At 48.2% G+C, this 10430-nt stretch overlaps 1 protein-coding gene across 4 annotated transcripts; it reads right to left on the bottom strand.

The window, feature by feature from the left end:
- Positions 1-639: 639 nt before the first annotated feature.
- PURA (purine rich element binding protein A) lies at positions 640-8845 on the bottom strand. Of its 4 annotated transcripts, XM_066272680.1 has the most exons (3): positions 7905-8335; positions 2947-3042; positions 640-2163 (listed from the first exon to the last, which is right to left on the bottom strand). In XM_066272680.1, the coding sequence occupies exon 3, from the start codon at positions 2017-2019 to the stop codon at positions 1054-1056; it is 966 nt and encodes a 321-aa protein (XP_066128777.1). In that variant the 5' UTR covers positions 2020-2163; positions 2947-3042; positions 7905-8335; the 3' UTR covers positions 640-1053. The 4 variants fall into 4 exon arrangements, with proteins under 4 accessions (XP_066128777.1, XP_066128779.1, XP_066128778.1 ...); XM_066272682.1 differs by lacking the exons at positions 2947-3042; positions 7905-8335 and adding an exon at positions 8827-8845; XM_066272681.1 differs by lacking the exon at positions 2947-3042.
- Positions 8846-10430: the final 1585 nt, after the last annotated feature.

Here is a 10430-nt window from a genome sequence, read left to right as displayed (position 1 = left end):
GCACGTTAGTTAAGTTTTTAAAATCTTTCTACACATAATAAAAAAAATATATTATGAATGATACAAGTACATCTCATATACACAATAATGACAAAACGCCTACTCAAAGCAAACAGATGCAGAAAAATATTATGGGAGATTTCCTTTTTCTCTTTCTCTTTTTCCTTTTGCTATTTGAATAACTTTGGTTCCAACCATAAAAATCACAACTTAGCAAATTTCATTTAAATGCCTTTTTTAATAATTTCTTCATGTTCACAGAAGTTTCACTGACCATTTTTATATGTTTAAGGTCCAGATGCAATGCATATTGTATAAAAGAGAGCACTTATTGTTTACCTTGCATGAATTAAACCTACGTACCTTTAACTCTACAAACTTCTGCATAACATTTAGACAAAGCTCAGACACACAGCATGCCTAGCCCTCATATATATACACATCTCTAATCACAGGTATATAGGGTGTCAAATATACTATAATAACCTCCATGTAAGGTTTGAAATTTGGTAACAAAATGAGAAAAACTAAAAATATTATTTTACGTGTTCTAAAATATCTCTTTTTTTGTGCTAAAGTCAAATGTTAGCTCAACATGAAAAGGACTTTTATATAATTCAGCAATATTATAATCTTGACCATTTTGCAAACACTTTTAATAATAATAGCTTAAACGTGTACAAAAGTTCTTGGTTAATTAGGGAAATAAACACTCAGTTCTTTATATTTTTTAATCAAGTAGGAAACACAGTTCATATAATGTTATTACTTTTTGTATTTTTTTTGTTTTAGCAGCTGCTTACTGTTTTATATGGTGGATAAAGTGGACAACATCCAGCGATGGGTGGCAAGTCAAGAAGAGAAACTGTCAGTTGGTGCAGGTTCTGTGGGTGGTGCTCCCTTGGGTTTTTTTTTTGTTTTTTGTTTTCTTTTTTACTTTTTTACTTTTTCTTTTCTCTCTTTCTTTACAGTATATTTTCTGTGTGTGTGACTCTGTGTGTGTGTGTGTGTGTGTGTATGCATGTGTGTGGGGTTTTTTTCCATTCAGTTTGATCAATCTTCTTCTCCTTCTTCTTCACCCTGCAGTAGCAGGGTGGCAGCGGCGGTCTCCTCCTGCTGCTGTTGCTGCTGCTGGTGGAGTTGCTCACATGCAGCTCGCTTCTCCCTCTGCTTCTCTTGAATCTTCTTCATCTCCTCCGAGTATTTGCAGAAGGTGTGTCCGAACTTGGCCCACACCTTGTAGGGCACGGTGATGGAGTTGCGGTAGGTGGGCTTCACCTCGCTTACTCGCATAAACACGCCGTACTTGTTGGAGCCCACATCGAAGAAAAAGCGCTTGTTGTCCACAGTCAAGGAGGTGCCCTCGGGTAGCTCGGCCGGCTCCTCCTCCACTCCGTAGTCGTCGATGAGCTTGGCCAGAGCGTCGCGGAACTCGATGAGCCCCTGTGCGGGCAGTGCTATGGTCTGGCCCTGCGTGGAGCCCAGGCCGGGCCCCCGATTGACCGTCTGGCGGATGCGCAGGAAGCGGCCGCGCTGGTTCTCCTTGAGATCCATGTAGTACTTGCGGTTCTCGCGCACCAGGAACTCACTCTTAAGCGCCCGGCGCGGCTCGTCCTGCGCCTGGGCCAGGTCGGGGGGCTGGCTGGGGCCCAGCTGCGCGTAGTGCTCGATGAAGTCGCCCAGGTAGTCGCGGAACTCCACGGCCACTGACATGGAGAGAGTGAGGCGGCTCTTGTTGCCGCCCGCGCCCACCTCAGCGATCTTCAGGAAGCGGCCCTTGGCGTTCTGCTTCACGTCCAGGTAGAAGCGCTTGTTCTGGATGTCCACTCGCTTGGAGGCCAGCTCCTGCGTCTCGTGCTGCAGCCCCCCCGGGGCCCCGCCGCCGCCGCCACTGCCGCCGCCGCCCCCGCCGCCACCTCCGCCCCCGCCGGAGCCCGAGCCTGAGCCCGGGTGCCCCAGGGAGCCGCCCGAGCCCAGCGCCGCACCACCCTGCTCGCTGCCGCTGTCTCGGTCCGCCATGATGCTGCGCTCCGCCGCCTCGCCGCCGCCGCCTGCCGCTCCGCCCGCCGCCGCCTCAGTCGCCTCAGCCGCCGCTGCTTTCCCTCCCCGGCTCCGCCTGCTGCCGCCGCAACCCCCACAGCCAGTCAGCCACTCTCGCGAGATCTGCGGGAGAGACGAGACAGACGAGACCCGGTAACAGGGCACTGACTCCCCAGTACAGTAGCAGGACGCCCTACTGTACGCGCCCACCCTCCCGCCAGGCACGTGACCTGTGCCCCCTCCCCAATGCCAGCCCCCTTCCGCCCGCCCGCCAGGCGGCGCCCACCCACTAGCCCTCATCCCACACCCCTGGCTGGGAGGGGGGGGGGGGGCAGGACGCGCCGCGTCGTCGCAGCTGCCGCCGCCACCACTGTGACTGTCGCTGTTGGCCAGACCCTGGGCGGCCTTGGCCCGGGGAGTTGGGGGACTAGAGGTGAGAAAAGAGGGCTGCCCTACTAAGCACAGGGGGCGGTCCTGAGCCCTGCTTCCCAGTGACCCCCAAAGAAAGAATGTGGGGGCAGGGGCCTGCGCAGCACAGCTGAGCCCGCTGCAGAGAGGGACACCAAGTCACACCACCCCCTCCCATGCCGGCCCCTAAAAGACCCAGACCCAAACCTAGAACGGCCCACACGCCGCCTGGCTGGGCTGTCTCCTACCGCAGAGCTCTGGCCGCAGCGGTGGGTGAGGAAGAGGAGAGGTGGTGCGGCAGTAACCCTTAGCTGCAGAAGGGGCTGCCAGGGATGAGGTCGGGGCACCGGCAGCAGTGGCGCGGAGCAGCAGACACCTAGCCGGTCCCTCCCCTCACTCCCGCCGCTCCCCCTCCCAGCGCAGCGGCTCTGGCCTCAGATGATCCCGCTCCCCCCTCCCCCCAACCGCAGCCCCGCACAGTCGGGCGGGCACACTCACCGGCGGGGGGTGGGGGGGGGAGCTGAGCAGAGGACGGCCGCAGCACCAGGGCCGGGATGCCCGCAATGCCAGTTCCCGTTGGCTCTGCTCTTCCCCCTCAAGCAACAATAAAAAAAGGAAAACCCACACTCACCCAAAAACCTTCAACCAGTCCCCTTTGGGACCAAGACTGTCTGCCTGTCTCCCCCTCCTCCTTCCGAGATTTGGGGAAGGGGGGCAACCCTGCTCAGAGCTGAGCCCAGCCTGGGTTGCCAGCCAGCTCTGCGGATGAAGCAGGCCCTGCCGAGGCTTCAGCCCCTCTTCTTCCCCTCTTCTTCCACTCTTCTTCCTCTCTGGAAGGACCCAGAACGGAGGAGAAAACCAAGCAGGCTTTAGGATATTCACGAGCTAAAAATGCCAGGAATTTCCTGGGAAACGCAGTTCCTTACGGGATTCATTAACGCAGGTTCACTCATCCATTTCACCTCTGTTAGAAACTCCTAAGTGTCAAGGAGAGCCCCCATCTCTCAAAAAGCAAAGCATTAAATGATCGCTGATTTTTAGGCAGACAGCTAGGTTACCGACCATTAGTTAACCAATGAGTCTGGGCAGTGACAGCTAAAGGGTCTGTCGCTGGTCTCCGAAATCATTGATTTTTCTTTTCCTATATTTGAGGCATAATATAAGGCCTATTTTATCTCTCCTAGATATGTAGCAAATGTTCATAACTACCTCACCACAGTTAGCAGTCCTAACAGCTATAGGAAAGCTAAGGCCTATCTTCAGAGGACCCCCTACATTATCCCCATAACCTTCTACAGGGGGCTCAGAAGATACAGACATCGCAGCCCTATTCCTGACTTTCTCAAGCTGGATCACTGCCTCCATCCTGAGAAGAGTTTGCCTATCCCATCTATGGGTTCCATTTCCATTGAACATCCTCCAACCTCCAAAGTAAGGAGACTTGCCTCCCTCACTCTTAGCTCCAGAGACAGCTGAGTACATGGTTGCCCAAGCTTCCTAGAAAAGGGAGGGTTAAAAAGAGAACTAATAATCAAGGAACCCAGACCAGTCCAAGGCATAAGCCTTGTCAATACCTGAGCCTTCAAAGCCCCCTAATATTTCTCATTACATCCTGGGCAAACCTGTCTGCTAAGTATTCACAGCTTCCTTTTTCTCTTAGAAGGGGCCCATTCTACCCAGCATTAGATACTTCAGCTCTGCTCTGACGTTTGCTACTCCCGTTAAAAAGGAAGAAACAAGGCAAAGCACCCTGGCTACCGAAGAGCAAATTGGGGTAGCCCTCTGAGCCAGCTCTAGAATCATCCACCGGTTCAGTAGTCTTTGAAATGACTCTAACGGGGAGGCCCACTAAAAGGTAGAAATACAGGCTTTGAGCACCATAAAGAACTTCCCCTTAGTATGGGGGCACATCTTCCAGTACCACATAGTACCCTTTCAGTGCTGGTTTTCTGCACTCCTCTCACGTCGGGAAAGGGACATACAAACTGTTAGCGCACTTCGCACCACACACACAAAAAATGCATGTGGAAAGAAGCGGATGCTCCTCTAGGTTCCCGCAGCAGCGATCAGGACCCTGGATAGACCCCGGCCCCAAACAGGGAGGCAAAAGCTGAGTGGCAGGGTCTCCGCACAAAACCCTGCAGGGCATCACGGTCCCACTTGAAAACTGAGCCTAAGCTCTGTAGAAGTTCGATCCAGAAGAGCCGCTGCTCTTCTTCAAGGGTTTATCGCGCGCCATACCAAGACTTTATCCGCTGAAGAGAGTTCAAAGTAGCAGCAAACCCAATGGGATTGCAATGAGGGGGCACGCGCCTGTTGGTCCCCGCCATTCTTCCATGCTAATGATCGCTTCCCCCAGGACAAAAAACTAGGACTTTAAATTGCCAGCCTCCTTGGACCACCTTTGGAGTCTAAATTTCTTGCCCTCCGTCCCAAACAATTTATGTCCAGGGGTTCTGAAGCAGTTTTAGTTTGGGACTGCTCTGATTTTCTGAAAAAGTGTCACCAGCAATCGAGTTCTTAGATCTCCAGTACAGAGGCAACTGATGAAGTTTCTAGACAAAACAGAAGTTAAATATCATTTGTACTCCTAAACTGGGAATTTTAAGCTCAAATTATCAAACGACTGAGACCTGGATCTCTCCGCATAAACATGTACTTACTTATTTTATACTATTTATTATATATGTATAAAATTTCTGCTATTATAAACTAGATTCTTGCCTACTTTTTAAATGTACCTAAAAAGCAAATAAGAGTAAAAATGCCTTTTCCGAAATAATTTAATGATAAAATGTATATTTAGTACATTTTTCACTACTCTAACAAGAGAGTTAATTTCAGGATAAGCCTGTAAGCCTGGGCTTTTGGTTAGCCGGGTGAGGGGTGGGGTGTGGGGTGTCAAAGATAGCTTTCCTTTGGCTATAGAACACAGTAGCCCTAAAAAGGAAGTCTGAGAGAAATGAATATTGACTCAGGTAAAGTCTTAAAACAAAAAGTTTAGAACGTTAAACAATTTCAAAGTTATATTTGCACCCTAACATTGAAAATTCATTAGAAAATTTGTGGATTTAAAATGACTTCTAACCATTTGTTAACTACCTAAACAATATACTCACTTGGTAAATGAAAAGCCAGTTTTAGTGTCTTGCTATTTGAATATGTAATTTTAAAACAAATACTTGTAAAATTAAAATTAAAATTTCTATGCAATGTAGAAAAGACAAAGTGAAAACGAAATATATTAATATGCAACAAAATATCCACGTTAATAAAAAGAATCATAAAATATTCTCTTTCTAAATTCCTTTACATTTTAAAAAATAAGTGTCTCTAGATTTCTTGTGCTTTTATTAACACTACACACACATTTTGGAGAGAATAGAGATTGCTTTATTTTTAACCCATTATCTCCATGTCTTTAACAAACTCTTACCAACAAAAAATTGTTTGCAAGTGAAACAGACATTAGGTAGAACAAGAATGAAAAAAAAAGGCTCAATTTTCTTCCACCTGAATTACAGGTGATTCTTGAAATAACCAATTCAACTTTGGTTTTTAAAAGTGAAAAACTAACACATTTATAAAATAAACTTGGAGAGAGGGAATCTATTTCTGGGCAATAAACCCTTTTGATTATAGTTTCCAATAGAAACAATATGCTGATTAATATTTCACAAAATCGCAGATTTCCAAAATAAAAAAGAACAAGAATATTAAAACTTGAGTTTTCAACTGCTGCTTAGGTTAAATGACTATCTTAAACCAGACAATTATCTTCAATACCCAAATCACTAAAACTAACTGGAATGTTGTACTGCAAATGTTTAAAGTAGAGGAATTGTCCACTTCTTCTCAAGGCTATCTACCAGAAAAATAAGAAACTCTCAAGTAGATCTTAACATTTAATGACAACAAAGACTAACAGTAAAAGTATTTCCCCAATCATTTAAAAAAATGTATGTCCTCTCTCCATATCTCATCTGAACTTTAAAATTATGCCTCTTCAATGCTATTTTAATGTTTAGGGTTAAAGATATGAATTAAACATTTAAAATCTGAAGAGAACAATCCATGTGATAGAATCTCCGCATTTCACAAAATGTTTTCATTTTAAGCATTTACAGAAGAGTTAAATAAACATACCACACATTCTAAATTCGATAAAAATTTTCAGAAAATCCGACATTTTATGCACCCAAAAGGTCCAAACAGAACCGATGCAAATATCAACAGCCCTCTCTCTTCCGGCTGATACTTAAATGGTTTTACTAGTACCCAAAGGAATGAAATCAGCAACTCTCTCCACACACTAGCCAACACTCCAATTTTAAAAGCCGCAATTCGCAAACGTCAGTTTGAGAGGGGAACAGTAGGAGGGTCTTCAGGTAATCAAAAAATTCCTTTCCTTCTCTGACAGTCTACCAAAAGATGTCAAACCGAATTTAGCCTATTGTAAACTACAGGGACCTCCCTTCCAAGGACGCGCAACACATAAACACCACTGCAGAAAGCTGCCCCAAAGCGACTGGTCCGACATAAACGTGAGGGCGCTGATAAGAACGAATTAGAACCTTCAAGAGGGTCCACAGAGACAGCGAAATTAAGGTGGCATTTATTCGGGAGTAGCCAGCAATGAACCAAAGAAAGTTGCCCCAGTCGGTCTCTTGGGCCTTTCTCTTTTTCTATCCAAGTTCAGGCTGAAGGCAGATATATTTGTGTGTCTGTGGAGGGGTACCTTCTACCGACATCTCAGCCGCTTCTGGGACCCACTGTCGCTCAAAGGGAAGCCCCTCCGGCTTCACAACTATTCCTTTTGCCTCTGGACAAAGGCAGAAGAGGCTGTTGAGCTGATAGTTCAGCGGGGCAGCAAAAATGCCTTGCCCGGGCCACCCATCCTCAGGCCTGGCTTCGTCTACGATATCAGCATCAATGAATTATTCTTTATTTTTACAACGCATCCTAGACGGGTGTATGTATTGCGGGGGGGGGGGGGCGGGGGGAGATTGAACACAGGAGAGGAGGGTTTAGTAGTGGAGCCTAGAACCCTCCTTCCTCTCCCCACCTGCTAGGGTTGCTGTGCAGGGAGTGTCGGCCACGTTTGGCGCACTGTCCCAGGCCCCAGGCGAAGGTAGCCAGGGAAAATGGGGCTTAGGGATTGCTAAGCAAACGGCACCATAGGTGGTCTCCAGCGCCTGCGGAGGTAGGATTGTCTTCTTTCTCTTAAGGGGCGTGTGATTTTGTTCTTTTTTGGACGTGGGAGGGAGGGAGTTCGTTCGTGCGCTACGGAAGGGGGGGGGGCGTTGCTGCACTACCAGGGTCCCGGAGGGAGGGTGCGGGAATGCCTACAACGGTACAGTAATTATTCCTGGGGCTCAAGAGGGCGATTAGAGAAACAGGGTGGGCGGCACCTCGAGCTGTGGCAGTGGCAGCAGAAAAGGTCGCGAGGGGCTTACCCAGGCGGGCGGGCGCTGTCCTGCCGCAGGTGAGGGAGGGCGCGCGCTAGGCAGGCGCGAGGAAGGGGGGGAGTGGAGGAGGGCGCGCGCGCGCGCACACCTGCCCTGGACAGCGGCGCGAGCCGAGCTGCGCCTCACTAGAGCTCTGCTGGCTGTGGAGGGAGGAGGGCGGGCTGGCAGGCGGGGGCGGGACGCCGAGGGGAGGAGGAGGAGGCGGCTCGGATGGCTGGCTCGGCTCTCGCTCGTTCTCAACTCCCGCGGGCGAGCCCCGCTCACACCCTGCTTCTCCCGCTCACTCACAGCCCCCTTGGCTCTCCCTCCTCCTCCTCCTCCTCCTCCTTCCCCTGCGGGATCCGCTCGTCGCCGCCGCCGCCGCCGCAGACGGCAAGTCGTGGCAGCCAGACGTCGGCGCGTAACCCGGCGCTCCGTGCGTGACTCCGGGCGACGTCAGCGCGCGCTCCGCGCTACCCACCATTCTCCACCCCCCCCATCCGTGGCTCGCGCCCTCCGCCCTCGCGTCCCTCCGTTTTAGTTTGCCGCGGCGGCGACAGTCGAGCGCGCTCCCTCCGCCCACATCTCGCGCGTGCGCGCGCCCCCTCCGCTGTTGGCGCGTCCACAGTCAGCGGCCCAGGCCTTGAGGCGCGTCTGAGGAGGGGGCTGCCTGTGGCCTCTGCCCGCATTTCCTCCACTCGCTGCCGGTAGCGGCTCCTGGAGGACTTATCCCTCCTTGGGCTTTGAAGGCCGAAGCCAAGCTCAGGCGGGAATAGAGCCCTATAGGGCCTGCGTCAGCTCTAACTTAGGGCCCTCAGCGTCGTAGTTGGTGCTGCTACCACCGCGTCACCCTCCTCGGCTCCCCCCTCCGGCCCTCGTTCCGCCCTCATCTCGCAGGAGGCAGTGGGCCTTTTTCTCCCGAGGGGCTCACCTTGGCTTTCAGACGCCCACCAAGAGGGGCTAGAACAGCAGAATTAGCATAAATAAGAAAGTGGCCAGACCACGTTCAGGCTCCAGCCCCAGGAGTCCTTGACAGGAAGCGTGGGGTTGCTGCCCAGCCTCCCACGCAGTGTAGGTGAAAGTGGGCCCCTTTGAGGGACTGTGACTAAGGACAAAACTCTGATAAATATTATTTATGCGTCCTTGGGTTGAGAAGGAGAAAGTAAAAGGGGCGAGTTAATTTTCATGAATTGCTATGCAGAAATTGAAAAGCAGAACTATAAAGTGTCTTTTAAGCGTTGTTCTGAAATCTTACCGAAGTTTAAGAAGATTTTTGGTGCATGGCAACTTTTTTTCCCTCGCTTTGTATGGTGTCACATCTCCATTCTGCAGCACTGCGCACATAGAACACCTTTAATTTCAGTTAAAAAATTATTGGCTGCACAAGAGAACTGCTCGTACCATCTTTTATCATTTTAATCTCAGAGAAGTCAATCTGTGATTTAGGAAAACTTAGTCATTGTCTTAACTTTAACTGACTGTATTTTATTTTGAAGTTACTTAGCAATATACCTTAAAATACACTTTTATTAGACAATAGTAGACTTTTTTGTGTATGTTTATTTTTTTTAAAGATTTTATTTATTCATTATAGAGAGGGGAGGGGAGAGGAACAGGAAGCATCAACTCCCATATGTGCCTTGACCAGGCAAGCCCAGGGTTTTGAACCGAACAATAGTAGACTTTTAATCTCACTTATAATAGGACCTTTTCCAAGAAGCTTATCTAGTTAACGTACAAGGCAAGTAAAGCAAAGTGAAATTAACCTCACTTTATAGATGAGTAAATTGAGTTGCAAAAATGTCAGTTCACAGTTGAAGGAGTCTGTTACTGATGGAAACACCATGGCTCTATTATCACCTACTTTATCCACTAAACCGGAAATCCCTTAAATGTTTACTTCCAGGTATCTTTTGATGCCCCGCCAATCCCCATGTATGGTAGGCAGTGCCTACAGTCTGAGAGAAACATATCGGGGAGGCATTCCCGGAAACCCCCAAATCATAGAGACTCTTAAAAGTTCTTAAATTTAAGCTTGAAATTTTCTGCCATAGAAAATTGCAACGCAGCAACTAAGTTACTGTGAAAGAAAGCAATTTCCATACTAACAAAATGTTTATTAATCCCTAGTTAGAGGTGAGAAAATGTTTGAGCCAGGTTTAAGAATGAAAGGTAATTTCTTTTGAATTGCTTCTTTATTCACCTCATCTTTAGGTGGCAGCACTACTATATAAATATCTTTTAAACTACACTCTTCTGCAACTTGATATCCTAAAGAATGTTTTGTCTTAAATGTTTCCAACTATATATCTTGTGGAGATTAGAAGCCAATGAAAATAGGAAATCATAGCTGAGAATTGGAATACTTAGGAATTTCTACAAGAGGGAAAATAGGCTTTCAGAGAAATTATTAAAATACATGGAGGTACTGAGGGAAAACTTGAGAAAGTTTTCCCCCAAAAAAGCCTTTTTAAAATCTATATGAGAAGCAAGCATCTTTACTGTAAACCTGATCTCTTATTGAAACATAGCAAA

The sequence above is a fragment of the Saccopteryx bilineata genome, chromosome 4 (assembly GCF_036850765.1).
Source record: "Saccopteryx bilineata isolate mSacBil1 chromosome 4, mSacBil1_pri_phased_curated, whole genome shotgun sequence".
NCBI classification, from domain to species: Eukaryota; Metazoa; Chordata; class Mammalia; order Chiroptera; family Emballonuridae; genus Saccopteryx; species Saccopteryx bilineata.
The sequence above is the reverse complement of the archived record's forward strand: the minus strand, read 5'-3'. Positions and strand labels throughout refer to the sequence as shown.

What these genes read in the sequence shown, in the direction of transcription:
- PURA (XM_066272682.1), bottom strand. Translation starts at nt 2,019, where the DNA reads ATGGCGGACCGAGACAGCGGCAGCGAGCAGGGTGGTGCGGCGCTGGGC.